The 19,847-nt window shown below is 40.5% G+C and overlaps 3 protein-coding genes across 3 annotated transcripts; 2 read left to right on the forward strand and 1 right to left on the reverse strand.

The window, feature by feature from the left end:
* Positions 1-1,590: 1,590 nt before the first annotated feature.
* taok3b (TAO kinase 3b) lies at positions 1,591-8,741 on the forward strand. The gene is made up of 8 exons (XM_035906866.2): positions 1,591-2,372; positions 2,959-3,195; positions 3,340-3,468; positions 3,579-3,782; positions 4,938-5,177; positions 5,692-5,904; positions 6,025-6,207; positions 8,295-8,741. The coding sequence occupies exons 2-8, from the start codon at positions 3,010-3,012 to the stop codon at positions 8,454-8,456; spliced, it is 1,317 nt and encodes a 438-aa protein (XP_035762759.1). The 5' UTR covers positions 1,591-2,372; positions 2,959-3,009; the 3' UTR covers positions 8,457-8,741.
* Positions 8,742-12,758: 4,017 nt separating this feature from the next.
* Positions 12,759-13,933, forward strand: m17 (IL-6 subfamily cytokine M17). The gene is made up of 3 exons (XM_006788876.2): positions 12,759-12,834; positions 13,172-13,320; positions 13,432-13,933. Exons 1-3 carry the CDS (start codon positions 12,780-12,782, stop codon positions 13,891-13,893), a joined length of 666 nt encoding a protein of 221 aa, XP_006788939.2. The 5' UTR covers positions 12,759-12,779; the 3' UTR covers positions 13,894-13,933.
* Positions 13,934-16,228: 2,295 nt separating this feature from the next.
* tescb (tescalcin b) lies at positions 16,229-19,611 on the reverse strand. The gene is made up of 8 exons (XM_006788877.2): positions 19,348-19,611; positions 18,632-18,701; positions 18,426-18,506; positions 18,126-18,265; positions 17,971-18,032; positions 17,608-17,715; positions 17,484-17,531; positions 16,229-16,804 (listed from the first exon to the last, which is right to left on the reverse strand). Exons 1-8 carry the CDS (start codon positions 19,409-19,411, stop codon positions 16,727-16,729), a joined length of 651 nt encoding a protein of 216 aa, XP_006788940.1. The 5' UTR covers positions 19,412-19,611; the 3' UTR covers positions 16,229-16,726.
* Positions 19,612-19,847: the final 236 nt, after the last annotated feature.

Genomic DNA, 19,847 nt, shown 5'->3' on the forward strand with positions numbered 1-19,847 from the left:
CTAACAACTGAAACAAATCAGCCAAATCTTTCGGGTCTTTTCACAATAAACTCTAAAAGTTGTTTCAGCTGCTCCCTTGTCATAGACATGCTTGATTTGGCAGTTTTACACCAGATGTCCTTCCTGACGCAACCCGTTTGGAGTTTCCAAAGTGGAAGTAAACTATTGACCCTTTGCTTTCTAAGCAAATTTATCAACCACTAAACCACTGGAAGCATCTGCAAATGAACAGGAAAAAATGTCTCTCATCTTTCACTACTTTCACACATGGCAGCCGCACCCCTAACAGTGCATAATGCTAGCTAGCTTGATTAGCAAAGTGCATTCATAAACTGTATGGTTACAATGCACAGACACATTAGTGTTTAACAGGCTAATAAAAAGTAAAAACTTCCTGGATGGTCTGTAGCATGTATCAAGCCCTAGTATTAGTATAAAGGTCATAACACCTGCCAGTGTTAGGGCATGTGTCAATCATTTGTTTTAACCCTTTGTTTATTGTTTTTTCAGACCTAGAAGATAAAGGTACGCAAAACCAACTGAACAATGGTCGGAGGCTCACATATAAACTAGGATACATTATTACTTGAATTAAAAGTGTTCATAGTACAACTGTTATTGTTAATATGCAGGACCAAAAAAGATTCAATATAACTTTGCGATTAGACTGATAATTGGTAAGCAAGTTTTCTGAAAGACACCTGCTCTATCTACATCTGCTGTATCTCTAAGTGTATCCCTTTAGCCACCTATTGAATATTGGAGGTGTCTCAGACTTCCAGGATTGTATCAGAATTTTGTTGGTGGCTGACAGCATGATAAGAAAATTACTTCAAAAAGTCTGTCCGTTAGGCTGAACAAACTGCTGAGACAAGGTTCCTAGATTGGTTCAAGATTTCAGACACATAGTTAAAGTGATCATGCCACTATCTCCACACTCTCTATCACCACCCTTAGAGTTGTTATGAGGGGAAAACTACTCACAGAGGCCAAAACTGATCTCTTTACCAGGTGGTAATCATGCCTTTAACTGCTCTAAAGTTGAATATTTTAACACGGGAGCCCATGGGGATCGACTCACTTCTGGAGCCAGCCTCCAGTGGCCACTAGAGGAACTGCAGTTTCTGGCGCCTCTTCTCTGGAAGGTTGCCCCTTCAGCACCACGGAGAGGGACCCCCACCCACCCCCAAATCTATGTCCTCTGTCTCCCTCCAGCATCCACATGGAGTACTGGCAGGAATAATAGCACCCATCAGTGTTTTTCGTTACTCTACCTATACTGCAAATTACAGACAGCTACAGAATTGTTGCAATAATTAACATAATTCATCATTTACTTCCGATGAAATTAAATCAGACAGTTATATTCAAAAGGCGTAAAAGTCATTATAGAATTTTAATGCTGTCTAATGCCCCACTATCTCTTCACTAGGATTTCAAGAAGATGCTCTGATGATAATAACTGATGCGAGTACCTTTACGAACACCTGCATATGCATGTTTGTTTGAACATCTCTTCTTGTGTGAAATGACTTCACCAGTGTTGAGATGTGCCAGTAGTATTGTGGTGTCTCTTTAAAGGAAGGGGGAGTGTAGAAGAGGGACAGAGCAAAGAGATGAATAGAAGGCACCAGAACCACCTACCATGACCAAGTGCGCTGTAAATGTAGGACAGAAATTCGAGTGGAATACAAACGGATCGTCGGGCGACATATTCGAGGGAAAACCATGTTTGGATGTGCCTTATCTGATTCAAAGCATTTCAAATATGGCACTACATGCGACCACAGGAACGCAGGGAAACTATATTTCCTCCCAAACATCTCTGGCATTGTGAAACGGAAAAGAAGAGTGGCTGTAAAAGACATCTCTGTGCCGTCTTTCTCCGATTATCATCAATGGTAGGCATTGCATAATTCACCCGTATCCACCGGAGCCATTCGGTTCCTCCTCTTTGGAAAGAGGGGGACGCCAGAAAAAAAAGAAAAAAAAGAGCGACTTCATCTAGTGGCTGCCTTCTCGGTGCTGCCTGCAATTGTTTGGCAATGCCCTTTTCTCTCTTAGCAAGGACTTGCAGCCAGTAGCGGGGGAACAAGCAGGGGAAGGATGCATTTAAGGCTGGATTTGTGCTGCATTCAGGGCGATTCGGCAGTAATAGCGGCTCTAGCAGAAACAGCGAGTGCGGAGGGCCTGGGAAGTACCCAGCCCCACTATCTCCCCCTTTTCCTCCCTCCCTGCAGGACCATGCTTGCGTGAGGGATGAGGCTGTGCACAGGGACACCAGGCCAGAGCTGCGGCCTACTTCTCGCAAGAGCCGGTCTCTCGACTGCAAGATCTGTGAACACATTGCCACCATCAAATCAGCATCTTTGGTACGCAACTCCCTCTCACCGCCGTTTGCGTAGAGCAAATAATACTGACAATAATAACAATAAAAATCCGTGTGTGTTTGCGCGTGCGTGTGTGCGCTAGCTTGTGTGTGCGTGCTTGGCGGCGCGAGGATGAGGAGGGAGGGAAGGGATGTCTGTGTTCTCAGCTGTACATCTGTAGTCATGGCAACCAGATCCTGTTAATGGATGTCATTTTTTCCATCCTCAGCTTCCCTCTCTGCCCCTGCTTTGAAGTGTGTGTATTGCGTTTATATGTAGTCCATGTAAATGACCGTTTGATGTCTTTTACCAGTGAGATTTAGTTTATTTGCTTTTTTTTCTTGCTGATTGTAAAAGGTTGAATTTTCTCTCAGTCATCTTAGATTGTTGTGCTGATTCCTGAATAGTGGCATCTTACAAATTTCGGATGATTAAACAAACAAACCAAAAAATGTTGTTATGGATTTTTGCTGATCTGGCTTCTGATTGCTTTTTAGTTTGCAGTTTGTATTTTCTGTACGGTGTGTGGCTTCATGTTTCTGGCTGCTTGATTTCTTTCACTTCCTGCTTCCCATATTCTTCCATGTAGGGCATCAGGTAGATCGAGGAGCATGAGCAGGACTTTGAGCTGCGGGTGCAGATGTCTGGGTATAAGCGCATGCGGCGACAGCACCAGAAGCAGCTGATCGCCCTGGAGAACAGGCTAAAGGCCGAGATGGATGAGCATAGGCTCCGGCTGCAGAAGGAATTGGAGACACATGCGAACAACACTTACATTGAGCTGGAAAGACTGGCCAAACGCCATGTTGCTCAAACAGACAAAGAGGTACAGCCTCAGCAGCAGGTGTTATTTGTGAATGAGATGAAAACTAAAGAGTGATGTAACTCACTCTGAGCTGCACTTGTGTCTACGTAAGGAAGGGATTCTATAAAAAGGTGATAATCTGATTATTTGAATGTGTCTTCACAGATGAAGTCAGTTGCAGCAGAAGAGAGGAGGATCCAGCAGCAGATTGTTGCTCAGCAAAAGAAAGAGCTGACTTCTTTCTTAGAAAACCAGAAAAAGGAATACAGGCTTTGCAAAGACAAGATCAAGGAAGTAAATATCATCAACAAATAAGTTTATGAAGTTGCACGCGAAGCATGTGTTCTTTGAGAAAATCTTCACTTTGTCCAAAGTCCATTCACACGGTTTGTGCTGCGTTGCAGGAGATGGACAATGACCCTTGTATACCCAAGGAGGAAAAGCAGGAGCGTCTGTCGAGGCACAAAGAAACAATGCAGCGCTCTCAGGCTGAGGAGGAAGCTCACCTGCTGGCCCAGCAGAGGCTGGTGTACGATCGCAGCTGCAGGGCTCTGAAACGCCGGAGTCTGCTCAGGAAACATGAGTTTGAACAAGAGCAACTGAGAGAGGTACAGTAATACAATATCCTGATGTTACGTAACATTTTGTGCCACCAAGACTGTGAATGAGAGGGAGGATGGTGTAACAGTGAAGCTGCAGAGAGAAGAGCAGAGGGTAGATGAGTGTAAATGCCTGGGGTCAACCATCCAAAGCAACGGACAGAGAGGTGAAGAAGAGAGTGCAAGCAGGGTGGAGTGGGTGGAGATGAGTGTGAGAGGTGATTTGTGACAGAAGGATAGCAGCGAGAAAGAAAAGGAAGGTTTACAAGATGAAAGCACGACTTGCTGTGATGTATGGTTTGGAAACATTGGAGCTGAAGACGTTAAGATTTTCACTGAGAATGACCAAGATGCACAGGATTAGCAATGAGTACATCAGTGGGAACGCTCAGGTTGAGCAGTTTGGAGACAAAGTTAGAGAAGCAGTCAAGCTTGAGAGGGTTTGGACATCACAAACTTGCAATGCAGCAAGAGAGGAAGACCTCAGAGAAGGTCCACAGATGAAGTGAAAGAGGACACGTAAAGGGGTGGTGTGACAGAGGAGGATACCAGGGATCGGGTAGGAAGGAAGACGATCCACTCTGACGACCCTTAAAGGGAGCAGCCGAAAGAAGAAGACTATACCACCATGAAACAGCGTTCACAGTCACCTGCTTTTGGGATGATTGTTTCTGTCTTCAGAACCTTTGTGGACACAACAACTTTTTGTAGCTTGAAGGAAGCAACTAAGAGTTATTTTTACTGTTAGTAATTTCTTGGATAATGTACACTTATTTACATTAATGACAATTATAGATCATAGGATATCATTCATAAAGGGATATATTCTGGTGCACTCACCAACGGTATAAAAACTCTTTTTAACAAAGAATGATAACAACCAAGAAAAGGTTAAAAAACTCAAAAATCTAGGTGTTGTACAGAGTGCAAGGGTTTTTCTTCCACAGTGGAAAAGGGTTTCCCAGCGAAGTACTGGCATTGTAACTGCATGTCACTTACATAGTTTTCATGTATTTCAGCAAAGAGAAACACATGGAGATAAATAGAAGTTTTAACATTAAATCAAAAATAATGAACATTAAAAAAAGAAAAAGAAGAAAACCTGTATTAAGATATATGACAAATTAATACTGTCTTTCAAAATGGTCCATTTTCGTGTCCCAGGAGCTGAACAAGAAGAGGACCCAGAAGGAGATGGAACATGCCCTGATGATCCGGCAGGATGAGTCCACCCAGGACCTGGAGCGCAGGCAGCTGCAGATGCTCCAGAAGCTGCGCATTGAACTCATGCGGCTGCAGCACCAGACAGAGCTTGAAAACCAGGAGGAGTACAATAACCGTCGGCAAAGGGAACTGCACAGAAAACACACTCTGGAGCAACGACAGCAGCCCAGAAACCTCAAGGTGCCCGAGATTTACTCTTTGCTGCTATTCTGTGTGGTGGAGAGTTTATATCCCATGAACATCTACATAATAACCTGATGAAGTCATGCGTTTACGCTGAAGCTCTGCAAGTGCTGTGCAATGCATTCATAGCATTCGACTTGACTGAAATATTTAGCCCGGTAGTCACCTGTAGAAAACCCTTAATCACGTTGCCATGAGAACTGCTTCCTCCAAAACATGCGTGTTCACAAGTTTAAATCTCGTCTCTCTTTAATAGCACTAATAGCACAGTGGTCAGAAGCCCACTTATGGAAATAAATGTTCAAGGGCGCTGCAAACAAATTATTTATTTATTCATACAACTTTATTTTGTATACTTTGAAAGGGTAGACTGAGCAGTCTTCAGGCTTTGAATCCACAAGCCTAATCAATCAGTTGAGTTATGAACAACCAACTGAACCAGTCAGCTTTAACTTTAAATATACCAAGAAAAGAGCACGAGACTAACATTTAATCATTATCTCTGTTGCAGACACTGGAGATGCAGATCAAAAAACAGTTTCAGGACACATGTAAGGTGCAGAATAAGCAGTACAAGGCTCTTAGGAACCATCAGCTAGAGGTGTCTCCCAAAGGTGACCATAAAACCATCCTGAAGGGCCTGAAAGAGGAGCAGACACGCAAGTTGGCCATACTGGCTGAGCAGTACGAGAAGAGCATCAATGAGATGATGGCTTCACAAGCGGTACGCAGGAGTTTGTTATAAACAGTTGAAACGGGGCTCGTTCATCAACACAAGAGCCTGGAATTTCAACAGCGACATTCTCTGATGTTTGTCGTTAACTCCGTCTCCCCGTGTTTCTAGATGCGATTAGAAGCGGAGCAGGAAACGGAGTGCCAAGCTCTGAAGCAGCAGCTGAAGCAAGAGATGGAACTCCTGGACGCTTACCAGAAAAAAACCAAGTCACAGATGGAGACCCAACATGAGCGCGAGCAGCAGAAACTTGAGCAGAAGGTCTCCATACGGAGAGCGCACCTTGAACAGAAGGTACGTTTAGCATCAAAGCTATTCTAAAATAAATCCAGCATGATACCATATTTTATGAAAATGATGCCAGATAGGTAGGTAGATAGATCTGCGTCCAGAGAGACGATTTATCAGCTGACAACAGCATAACAGTGGCGCTCTAGTTTGTAGTCAAGTGCACCGTGGACATAGACAACATGGTAAATATGCTTATTGTTTTATTCATAATAGGAAAACCATGACATGGCAGGGCTCTAATGATGACAGCGTTGTTCTGTTCACCACTTTTGGTTCAAACTGAAAGATCATAAAAAGTAATTTCATAACATCTTGTGGAGATAATTTGGTGGTTGTTTTGAGTCTTCTTCTAATGACACTGTAAAACTGCCTTTATAGTTTTGAATGAAGTACTGTTTTAGATAGTTAAACCTGGATCACACATTCCTGCCTCCTCAGGCCAAGGAGGAAATTCTCTGGTTTTTATTTGTCTGATACTTGAAATGACAAAATGCCACACACTGTATATAAATGACGGCATTTGGATTCTCTTTTTTGCAAACTGAAGTTTGCCATTTTGTCTGTTGGTGTCTTAGTTTTTTGAAAACAGACAACACAAGTGAGCAGCGAAAAGATAAGAAGACACTACACAGACACATGTATCCCCTCCCTTATCATCTATTTTACAATAACTTGGACCATAATTTGTAAAATAACCATCATGCTGAGGTGCAGTCCATTGTTAGGCTGATAAAACAAAATAAATCCATCAAATGGGCCATGATAGAATTATGTTCATGTTTAAGAAAAGAAGTCTTCAGATTACACTTCGCTAAAAAACATCAGAAAGAACCTGCATAGTGCTGAAAATCATTTGAACGGATGAAACCAAGATTAACCTTTACCAGAATGATGGGAAGAGAAAAGTGTGGGTGAGTGAGAGAAACAGCTCATGATTCAAAGCAGTCCACATCTTCTGTCACTCATGGTGAAGCCAGTGTTATAATACGTGCATGTGAGGCTGCGTAGCACTGGGTCACTAGTGTTTATTGATGATGTGACTGCTGATAGAAGTAGCAGAAGGAATTCTGAAATGTCCAGGTCTATACCCAGCGTGGGACCCAGGGTTTCCAGTTTTTGGACCTTTAAGGACCTTCTTGTGTTTTTCTGTTTGCTTCTTAGATTGCTTAATATCTACATTTTGATTTACAAATACTTCCTTACTTTTATGAATCTTCAATTCTGAGTTCCAATATGTTTTTTGTTCCCCCATTGTGCCCTATCTCCTCCTATGCTTTCTTCCCATGTCTAGTTTAATCTAGTTTTACTCATTTTACTTTTTCATTTCCTATGTGTTTTTTATGTGTGATTTGTTTTGTTTTTCTTTCCTCCTTTGGTCGTATTGTCTTGATTGTCTACATTGCCTTCAATGGGCAAGTGTTTTACTACCCAACAGAGCATCGTTTTGTGATATTAAATATGAACCTGAAGCCAAAAATACCCATAAAGACCCAGTTTTTCATCAATAGAATAAAAATATGAATTTTAATGGAAATGTAGTAATAGGTTTTTGCAACATCTTTATATACAGTAAACATGTTGAAATTACTGACAACAATTATGATGCAACAGCTGAATTTTTTGCGGTTGATTCTGATTTCCAGTTTTCCTCCTACTCCTACTTTTTTTCCAATTCAATTTCTTACTAAGAACTATGATTGACGGCATATATGAGGAAAAATAAACTTTTCTTCAGTACAGGATATTGTAATTATAATAATAGAAATAATTACATTTTCCAATTCCCCTCAAAGTCCAGTAAGTTACGGGATCTTCACCTTTACATATTTGACCTTACCAAAAAAAAAAAGCAGATACAGTGGATTTATGTAACAAAACTTACATTATTTTTCACTATGTTTATAACTTAACCAGATACGAGGACGTCGACTTTTTTTCACTCATGGCAGCTTGTTGGATAGCTTTAGCTCCTTTGCATATAGGCAACATTTAACCAGTGCTTGTTGCATCTCCAACCATAATGCCCTTACAGATTAAAAAATAGGTAAAATGAATCTAATTCCATTTAGCATGCTGTGTTTTCATTGCAGATTGAGGAGGAACTGGCTGCACTTCAGAAGGAACGTACCGAACGGATTAAGCACTTGTTGGAACGTCAGGACAGAGAAATTAATGCTTTTGACACAGAAAGTAGAAGCCTCGGCTTTGGAAGCCTGGGATCTATAGACTTCCCCAAAGAAGACAACAGATGAAAGTGGATTTATCTCTAAAGGACAACATATCCGTGCCCTTTTCACGTCCACTTGACCGTTTGTCCCACCCAGGGTGACAAAACTGGATTACTTTTCATTGCTCTTAGATATTGCATCTTTGAATTGGGGTGTTGCGTGCAATGAGAGCCTCTTTTGTGAAACTTTAAAGGAAGGGGGTGGGGGGTAAAACAAAAGAATCTACACAACAACATGTCAATAAAAATCAAACCTAGTCAGTGTAACTCAAAAGCCTATGTGTTTGAAATAAAAGACTCTTTCCTCCATGCCATTTTCTCCTTTTGGTATGAATTGAATAAATCAGGAAATTTTAGTAAAATGGGCACTTTGGTATGTTTAAGTAGAAACCCATCTTGTTCATATGAGGCTTAATGTGTGTTACATGGAGGGACATTGTGGAATGTGAGCTACGGATTCCCCCGTGGTGTTAAGCTGCTTTGTTTCGGTTTTGTTTTCTTTTTGTTTTTTACTAGTTTCATTTCGTTCTCTTTGTTTTATTCTCTGAATGTGAATATTACTGTATGGGGTCACTGGATAGTCAGAGTTTTTTTTTAATTTTTATTTTCCAGTCATACTTCCATTTTGTGCTTATGCATACAGTATACTGTGGACCCTCACTTTTCTAGGCAGTTCTGATCTTTTCTTTCATTTGATATGTAGACTCGATTGGCATAAGCTTGATCAGCCCATTTATCTTATCACAACTCAAGATCCCACTTGGTAAAACTGCTTATTATTGCATGCACTTTAAGGACAAATTCAGGTTGTGAAGTGAAGCATGAATCTGTCAGAGATTTTAGCTGTTTGTAAATAAAAGTGGTCATAGCATTTTTTTAGGCCTATGGATACTGGACATAAGCGCCATATTTGATATGATAATTTTCACAAATGCCTTTATTTAAGTTGTGCCTGAAGCAGATTTTAGTTACATGTTTGTTATATCTATATTTTACCTACTGAGGCCGGCACCATTTTTGTTTTTGAGTTCATCTAAACTTGTGAATCATTTAATGTTCACTAATCAAAGTTCTTGTAAAGGAAAATGGTGAGAATTGTGCTGTATAATTTTTGATATCAATATTTGTACATGAGAACATAGCTAGAATATACAGAGACACTCGTCTGTTACTGATAACAGAGTCTAATGATAAAGATTTTGCTTAGTTTTCTTTCGTTTTATAATATAGAGAAATGGTCATACAATAGCTCAATATATTGCTAAGTCAAATCACTAGACTTTGAGATTGTAAAGATGGAGGTGAATGGAACCACAGACTTCTTATATCAGTATCAGCGACGCCACAACAGCATGTGGGTCCGGATTGCATTCTCCTTATTACTGTCTAATGATAAGATTTACATCTTTTTTGCCATCTTTGTTATGGTCATTGAACAGGTTGCACAATTATTCCATTTCTACTGAATGGAAGGGTAATTGTTTGGTGCTTAATTTCTAATGCCACTTTTAGCCTTGTGGGTTTTGTCTCGGAGAGACGATTGATTTTTACAAAATGTAAAACATTTTGAACCCCACCCCCGCCCCCACTCTGAGTCAAAACACTACTATGTTTTTCAAACACTCATGACATATTTAGAGTACCCCATGCAGTGAAACCCTCTTAAAAGAAAATTAAGTATATGTATGGAAAAATAAATGCTATTTTATCATGGGACAGTTTTTGGAACATTGTTTAATGTGGTGGTGTTGAATGCAACCCTGTTACATTTTTTCTTTTCTTTTCACGTCAGAGCCACAACTTGTATTAATGTTTGGTTATGTTCCTCACAGGGCTGAACGCTAGAAGACGCGCCCCGGGGTACAGCAGACGAACGCGATGGCATTCAGCGTCGGAACGCAATAGCACTTAAATGCTCTTGTTTTACACCTAAATTCGGAATTTGTTTTCTAAGGTCGAACGGCTCCACTAAGATTTACAGTCTTTGACGTTTTCATGAACTTTCTGAAATTTGATGACAGCATTTCTCATATGCAGTAAGGCCTTTTGTCTTGGTCACGTGTAACTGAAAGCCTTGTGGACACAATTTTTTAAAAAAGTGCTGTTGGGGTGCTTGAATAAGTTTGTTTGTGAGCTGCAAAACAATTACAATTTGTGTGACTTTTATGTTACTAGAAAGATGTATTTAGTTAGAATAAAGGGGACTTTCCTAAAGAACTTTATTCACCATTTCCTGTGCAGTTCAAAGACAAAAATAAAAGAGATTCTGTTGAAAACAAGGACTCTCAATTATCATCCTGCATCTCATGTCAGAGTGCATTTCTTATCATTTGTGGTTAAATTTTCTTGTAAAGCTTTGTCATGTGGTGCAAATCGTCTCACTTTTGCTTTTCTTAGTGCATTATAACCGCAGTGACCTACATCAAATCAAATAAAACGCTGTTTATCATAATTTACTGTAGGTTGCAAGCACGCAAACACACATTTGTTAACTTGTGAAAACAGAACCCTGAAGTTGGAGCAAGAAGTGAGAGGGGAGTTACACTGTAGAGCGTCCAGGTTCCTCACGTTTCAGGGAAAGCCTGCTTGATTTAGGTACTGAGTGTGGTTTATTTTTTAGCATGTCTCTACTTTATATGTGAGCAGAAATCTCACTGTAGTTTCCTTGAATTGCTGACATCTGTTGCAGCAGTTGCCAGCCTCGCCGCAACCCCTCTTTAATCCCCTGGGGTAACTGGAAACCCCCTGAAGGTGGCAAAAGAGTGGTTAGATTTTACCTGAAGTAGTGCTGACAGGGATGTGGCGCATTGAGTTCCCCCTCATTTTTCTCAAGTAGTCAGTAATTCAGCGACAATACATCTAAGGTATTGAAACCAAAATGTGATAATCAAGAGAAAACAAAGAGATGGTGCCAGCTCATAATGACGTTTTTTCACTTTCAGTGAAAAGTTTACCTGTTGCTTTTACCTCAGAGGAGATTGCCACTTTTCTGTCCTGCAGACGTGCAGTTTGACCTGCAGTCTGACCTAAAATTAACCCTAGTGATGCAGATAGTGAGCCAAAAAGACGTCATCGGGTGTCTCCAAGCAGAAGTGTTGGGGGATGTCTGTAAGATTAGCAACAACAACAACAACAAAAAAAGCCCAGTTTATGTTATTTTCATATTTTCCCATCCTGCAAGATGTCTAATGTTTACTCATAAATCTCTGGAAGACACGCCACACTAGTGAGATCATCCAGTGTTAAAGTCAGCCCATGCAACAGATCACATGCTTTACCTAAGCAGGCCCAGTCCTTTTACGCACTCAGAAAATTTGTGATTGAGAAATGTGACCTGTTTCCTGTGACCCTGCCAGCTTCCTGTGCAAACACCCGCTTGAAAACAATGTTGCAAAAAGACACGTGGTCTTAGGAGGGGATTTAGGAGTAAGAGATGAAATTCGGGAGAACTTTTTACCAAATTTAACAGAAGGTAGAAAAAAAACAATATGAAACAGCTTTCAAAATCCCCCCCTCACATTTGTGGTCCAAACAAAAATAACACTCAGCACTTACCTTAGAATTTGTTGGTTATGTCAGAGTGAACTTTGCCAGGTAGCAGCAGGACACTTTAGTTATGTGGTTTTGTTTTTGAATCATTGGGGTCATGCCTACGCCAGCGAAGCCACTGACAGCTAAACACAAACTGAAAGATCCTGAGTAATATCAGACTCCTCCTGCGTGAATGCCTATACATAGAAAATAAGAAACTTTAACAGTTTCTTTTCAGATCTATAAAACAAACAGACAAACAAAAAAATTATCAACACCCAGCTTTGCACAGACAGTGATGAGCTCACTTTTACCTCCACGCACAGACAAGTTTCTCACCCTTGCTATTTAAAGAGTGGTAGGAAGCAATTTGGTGAGCATGTGTGAAAAGTGTAGGTTGACCTCAGTCCTGATATGATTTTCATTCATGTATGACACGGTTTTCTAAATTCTGCAGGTTACTCTTTCAGTTTTCTTGAAATATATAAATATAAGTGTTTATATTCCATGCACAAAAAAGGAAGTCCTATTTTAAATGCCACAACCCTATGTCCATACATGTCCTAACGAGCAGACAATGCCCCAACATGCCTATTAAGGGAGCAGGCATTTAGATACATTGCCCACTTTGCTTGTTATAGGCGTAAAAAAAAAAATGCACATGTGAACGAAAGGAGGAAATTCTGGGAAATTTGGTTGCCTCAGAAGTGCACGTCATTTCCTCCTATGACAAATGTGCGGTTTCTGTCTTTAAAAAGTTTTAAAGCAGTGTGATTATGACAAGTCCGCACAATTTGCTTGTGATACCGAGAGGAGAATGAATGGTCATGTAAAGAATATGCATTTTCAGCAGTTCATGGAAACAGCAGCAAGTAAGTTTGATTGTTTTTTGTCTCCTTTTTGTGCTTTAAATATAAAGCACTGAACACTTTTGCATCTTTTCTTGCCAATAGGGATGTGGTTATTTTTAGCGATTTACAGCTGTTGTGAAACTAAGAGCAGTTTGCCGTTTTCTGCGTCAGTAAAGGAAATTACAACACTTATTAGTTTCTTAACACAATGCTACATAAAATATTGGAAATGGCACCGTAAGCTTTTACTTGCCACATAAATCTCTTTTTTGGCACTTGTGGTTTTTATACAAAGATCCCCTTAAACCCACCAATGTGATGAAGGATAACCATAACTGACTAGCTCATTTCTCCTCAGCATTACTGTCTCTCTTGCTGCTTATGACTGTTGATTCAACAAAAACTGTGGCAGTAAGCACGAATCAGCAGTGTGGGAATCTCCTGCAGCAGACTTTGAAGATCACCAGAATTGTACACAAGGAATCTGGTGACCTAATCAAGACATATGTGAGTAGACTACAGGCACAAAACTGCTCTACTTTACCAGTATACTGGCAGATATACTTGTACTTATAAGCTATGTAGGCTGATTCCTTTCCTTTTTTCCCTTGTTTGCAGAAAGCCGCTCAAGGGGAAATGTCAGAGCTCTTCTGCAAGGTGTCGGTGAACGACATCCCTGATCCCAACATCTCTGGGCTGGATCCCCCAGCAAGGATAGCAAGCATCTACACGCATCTCCAAGCTTTCCTCCCACATTTTAAACGTGTATACAAGCAGCAGACAGACTTACAATCACCTGGCAGCCCTCTCCTGAAAGAGCTCACCAGAGTCTGGGATCGCACCGAGAGTCTGGCCAGTTTCATAAACACATTTTATCAGAGCCTCTTCCCAAACCTGCCCATACCTGAGCCGGCAGGTGGGCCGACAACACTACCACCAGCTCAGAACGTCTTCCAGCAGAAGGTGTACGGCTGCGTGGTCCTGAAGACCTACAAGGATTTCATGTCAAACGTTTCCAAAGAACTGAGGAATATAAAAAGCAAAGTGTGCACGAAGAGGACACCAATCAATGCATTCTGAAGATGACCAGAAGGTGGCCTTACACAGTCAGTTTCCTGAGAAAAACAAATGTAAGTTTAAAAGTGGCTGGAGTGTCAATGCAAGCTTATTTATGGTATTTAATATTTATTTTCTTTTGTGTTAATTGTCATGCTGTTAAAGACATGTTATGTCCATGCAATATGTATTTAATTTGCAAAATGCCATTGGAAAAGTCCTGTGTTGCTCATGTAAACTTATTTGTGCTACACACAACAATTAAAAGAATACTTTGCATCTGTACTATGTGGTCAGCATCCATTTAATCATTTTTGTCAGAGACCATCTGAAAAAAAAAAAAGCATGGAGTTTAATACAATACTGGTGCCTACTTAATGGCAACAATTTAAGATAAAATGATGTTTCTACAATAATAATTCTTCTTCCTTTGCTTCTGACAAGTTAAGATGGAAACAAAAAACATTGCAGCTTGTGATCTGGACAGAATCAGTCCATCCAGAGGGGTTAAAAGAAAATCAGGAAGCTGCTGAGACGCTGACTGAGTGATATCAACTCTGAATGACGCATGTGTTCAAAACAAGGCTGCATCAGATAGGAAAGATTTCATGAAACTGGCGGGCTGTCTGGCTAGTCACAAGGTGTGGGTGTGTGTGGTTCAGATAATAGTTGTGCACTACATTAATAGTGTGTGCTGTGTATCTTTGTGTGCCTTAAAAAGAAGAAACTGCAGCTACAAAAAGGAAATGTGTAAGTATACACCCATTGAACCCCCCCCCCCCAAAAAAAACAAACAAACAAAAAAAAAAAAACACCACACAGATAATGAACAGGCTCTCCAGAGATGTCACCTCTGTACACAGTGACAAGAAGGATATTTGCTGGAGTGAAGTAATTCTTAGCTAAACTTTCCTCAGGTCACAAGCTGTCGGGAAACTGGAAGCAGAAGGGGGATTCACTCTGGGTCATGAATCAAGTTCCCTCTTATAACTCTGGCTTATTTAAGGCACATACACAGAGGGTACCTCAGGGCAACAGTCATTCTCCAGTCTACATTGTAGTCAAGTTGTTCCGAAAATATCTCTTGAATCCCCCCTGATTAACCCACGGCTACTGCCTACTGGGTGGAAATCAGTAGTGTCTGTTATTTCACCGACACACAGGTCATGCTCAGCAGACATGGTGACGACATGGTGGGACCACTAAAACGCTGAAGCCTTCTTAAATTAGACGTCACCAAACATAAGCGACAAGTATTATCAGTGTGCAGCTTTGTGAAATTAAAGGCCAAAGTTGCACAGTGACATATGCTTCTGTGGCAGATCAGTGAATCTACCTGAGTAATGATAGTTTTATTATCTGAAGCATCTTCTATAGATGAAGACACAAGTTACCACAAGAGAAGCAGGTGCACGGCCATGATCATTTTATATGCTTTGACATGGTTTGACCTGTGGGGGGCAGTATGAACCAAGGGTTCAAGTCATTATTTAAAGTCATGATGCACCACTGCAAAAACATTTCCAAGACTAACATCCATTCATGTTAACCAACTAGGGTTGTTGTTTTTTAAAAGGTATTTCAGTTATTTTTCATATTTTAAGCCCTTTCGGTGTCGTGACAGTAGAGCTACAGACACGTGGGGAGAAAACAGGATGAGATAAATCAAAAGAGGTCATTTTTCAGCTACACTTAAAATAGGGATACTTTGGTTATTGTATGTGGTTTATACTGTAAACACTCAGCTACCAGGAAACATCTGACTTCCTATTTTATGCTTTCCACTTTCCTAAGTTGCCAGCCATTTTTTAAAAAAGTCTTGTTTTCTAGGATTGCAAACATAAGATTTTATTCCCCGATTTTAAGTTCTTCGTTAATGAGTAAAGCTGTAAAATGATGCTTTTGTACATCAGAACGTCACAGTCTCACACAAAGCCCATTAGCTTACAGACACCAAACACGGCTTCTCTTTGATCTCTGACTAACCTTGTGTTGTGACATCTTTTCATCATTAAAGACAAGTTGCCGAGTATAAGTATCGGAAGGAAATTCTATACCACAGACAAAGCAATTAATGAAAACCATTTCTATGAGTCATCCATTCTCAGGGTACGTTGACTTTTCTGAGAAATCCTGTGATCACTTTAGTTCCAACATTTAATGTAACCAGACTGTTTCCCTCTACAGCCAGTTACCATAAAAGGGAGTAATGACCTCTGCATGACGAAGCAGAACTGACATGAAAAGGGGTTTGACTTAAATAAAATTCATATCATGACTTTCTTCTTAAATGTTAAACCGATTCTGCCGTGAAGCATTTCTTCATGCAGAACAGCACTCCCATTTCCTGTTATCAAGTATCCACATCATGAACTGAAGTCAGGACAGTTTCATTGGGTCATTTATTGTGCAAATACAACGTGAAGAGCATGCACCAAGAGGGTTCATGTTTGTGACATTAATAAAAGGCTCTTGTCTTAATAGAGACGTATCCAGATACATTTAAAGACAGATCTTTATATCCCTGACTACTGAGACTTATTGATTTATGGCAATAACATTTTTAGATGTTTATCAAGCATCCATACTTGCATGCATAGAGTCATATCGTTGGTTAGCTAGCACTGGATATTTGATTAATATTGCTTTGTCCAACTGCTAGAAGTGCGTAGTAATTATCTCAAGTATTGCTGACAGTCAGATTACTTCAAATACATCCAGCATATGTATATATATAGTCTTAGGATTTGCATAGTTATTCAAACATGAATAAGGCATATATTCAGGCGAGCAATAAACTTAAACACACAATACAGTGAAAACGTCATTTTGCACCTCATGGTTCAGCATACCGACCTCACTTACACAAGGTTGTCGTGTCCATATTCAAAAAGCGAATGGTCATTCTCGATTCAATTTCAAATCCGTCCAGCAACTGCAAAACACAGTTTTACATTCAAACCTCAGTTATTTAGTACCAGTTTCCAATTTAAATGCAAACCGATCAGTTAAAAGAAAGTTAAAGCGTACACATACACTCAGGAGCCACTTTTTTAAGGCACACCTGATCAAATGCTCGTAATAACTATGGCAGCACCTCGGTGCTTTTAGGCATGTAGATATGGTCTACAGATTGCATGGATTCACCAAAAACCAGACAAAGGAGGACTGGAAAAACGTTGCCCGGTCTGTTAAGCCTAGATTTTGTCCATGACATAGATGGTGAGGTCAAAATTTGGTATCAATAACATGAACTGCCTCGTACTGACAGTTCAAGCCTCTGACGGTGGAACAATGTTGTTGTGGGTATTTTCTTGGCACATTTTGGTTCCCTTCGTCGCACCACAGAGCCCCTGAGTATTGTTGCTGACCATATCTACCATGGTGTACCCATCTTTCAGTTCTTTTCAGACTGGTTTCCTGAACGTGACAATAAGTTCACTGTACTCAGATGGCCTCCATGTCTCAGACATGTTTCCAGCACCTTATTGCATCTATGCCACAAAGAGTTAAGGCCATCCTTAAGGCAAACCAAACAGAAAACTAGCGAAGTGTAACTAACAAAGTGACCAACGAGTGCATATTGTTTAATAATGTGCATTATGTGTACAAACCTTGAGGAAGTGCTCAAATGTGATGCCCTCATAGAATTCATCAGGCTCCTGTGTGCCAGAAAGTGAAGTTGTTGACTTTATCCAGACACCTTAATGTTATCTTGAGACGCTTTAGCTTACATACCATGTGACCCACTGAAATACTGGCCACCTCCAACATGGCTGCATCAGCAATGCATTTGGCTGTTTCCTTCTCCAGTGTCCCACTCCGAGATAACAGCTCCTCCACCACCTGAACAGACGTGAACAACAGCTGAAGTAAGATATCACTTCTGTAATGCTGTAATCGCATCATCCTGTCTGTTACTGGCAGCCAACCAGTTGCGTTGGAGGAAATTGAGCTAATAACCCCAGCACTAGAGTTACATGTAAAACACAAAGATAATTTACTTTTACAGTCAGTATTTTTAAACAGCTTAAAAACTCAGTTGAGAATGATCATAAACTTAAGGGGACTGTGCGCGATCATTTCTTCCCCCGAGCTTACATGTCTGTATTCCTCTAGAGTTATTGTCCCATCGTTGTCTGTATCGTGCATGTTGAATAAAACTGCAGAAAAACAAACAAACGCAGGTTTGACTTTGTGTCATCTTCAGGTAAAAGCCAAGCAGTCGAGTTCATGCGATCTATACTGAGACGTACATCTCAGTTTCTCTCTCCTGGTCTTTCCACGCTGCTCTTCTGTCATGTGCGCCGATGGCGGCCTAAAATGGGACATGACCACCACGAACTCTTCAAAGCCAATCTCCTGAACTTTTCCCTCGCCATTCTGATGGAAGTTTCTGAAGAAAACAGCAAATCAGATGCTTTCAAATTAACTGACAACAACTGATACATTAAATCTACAATTTCTTCCATCATTTTTCATCTTAAATGTAAGAATTGTTTATGATTTTGAAAAATAAAAGTAAAATGATTAAAGGCAATGAATAATTACTGTACCTTCTGTCAAAAAACGCCTCTATGATCTGTGCGCGGATGGGATTGAATGCTAGGTCGTCGATTTCATTGAAATTATCTCTCCTGAGGGTTTAAAACAGACTTTCAGGAGTAGCTCATTCATAAGAGACACAATCGTAGAATCCTGTAGAGCAGGTTTCCCACTCCAAAGAATATTTGTTTCAAGAACAAATGAAATATCAGCTTACCGTAGAGTCTCTTCATTGTGACTCAGCTGCTTAAATCTTTTATGCAGAACTCCAATCTGTTCAAATGAAACTGAGAAATAAGACGGAAACTTTAGGACAAACTACCTGTAAAGATTGCACACCAAGATTAAGTTCCACTAAAATGCCAGTTCAGCTGTCCACTTTCAGCTTTCAAGGCAGCTAATTTGGATATTCACGTTTCATGTAAAACAGTTTGGTTTGCCTCTCATCTCTCACACTCACCTGTTTAGAACATACTACAGGTGAAACCATAAGGTCATTTAGAAAAGTAGAAAACTGGAGTTTCAGCTTTTAGGTGTTTACTGTAAATGGCTGCTGTCAAAGCTTTCAATAGAGTCCGATCTATTATTAACAACACCTCTCTTTGCAAACCGGGTAAAGTTCCACTTCCATTCACTTGCACTTTAAATTATTCATCTGTAATGCACCACAGCTACTGGTTTATCTTATACACAGTGATGACTAACAGGTAACTGAATGGAAACACCAAATGTTGAGCATTACGTTGACATGGACGTATTTCCCCTTTAAGACTGCCTAAAAGTAAGAATTAATTAAAATGTTATTTCCGCCGCAGTGAGTTCCTGTTCTTGTTTTGCTTTTTTTTTTTTTTTACGCAGGCTGATTCTACACGTCTGATTGAAAATGAAGCATTTTCAAGTAATGCAAACAACAGCCCGGTGATGACTACTCACAGCCCGTCTTTTCCGCCAGATCACTATATTCTGGCCGTCCGGGTGAGGACTGTAGTGCACCCATTGCTCCAAAAAAGGTCTTCCCTGGTCAGCCCGCTTTTAAAGGGAGCACAGAGGAGTCTCACATGAACTCAAAGCGATTCAAAGCGGATTTCGTGCTTCCAGATGATCCATATCCACCTGTGTGTTTCTGTGACAGAGCCTGCTCATCTGACGGCTCTTTTCCCCCTGCGTGCTCGCCAAGCAGGTTTCATCCTCTGCAAACAGCGCATGCCACTTCCGCAACGATCGTCTCGATGACGACACACTCTTAGGAACAACAGGGTGCACTTTAAATGACCAGTTTTACATATTCAGAGGCCGCGTGTGAGGGTTTGCCATGAAGTGCAAAGTAAGAAAAAAATGCACAAGTAGCCTTCACATATGGTAACGATTTTTTAAATATATTTCCAGACAGGCTTTCTTTACTTTTAAATACTACTGTACATCTGCCCTTTGCA

The sequence above is a fragment of the Neolamprologus brichardi genome, chromosome 7 (assembly GCF_056152115.1).
Source record: "Neolamprologus brichardi isolate AB-2024 chromosome 7, ASM5615211v1, whole genome shotgun sequence".
NCBI classification, from domain to species: domain Eukaryota; kingdom Metazoa; phylum Chordata; class Actinopteri; order Cichliformes; family Cichlidae; genus Neolamprologus; species Neolamprologus brichardi.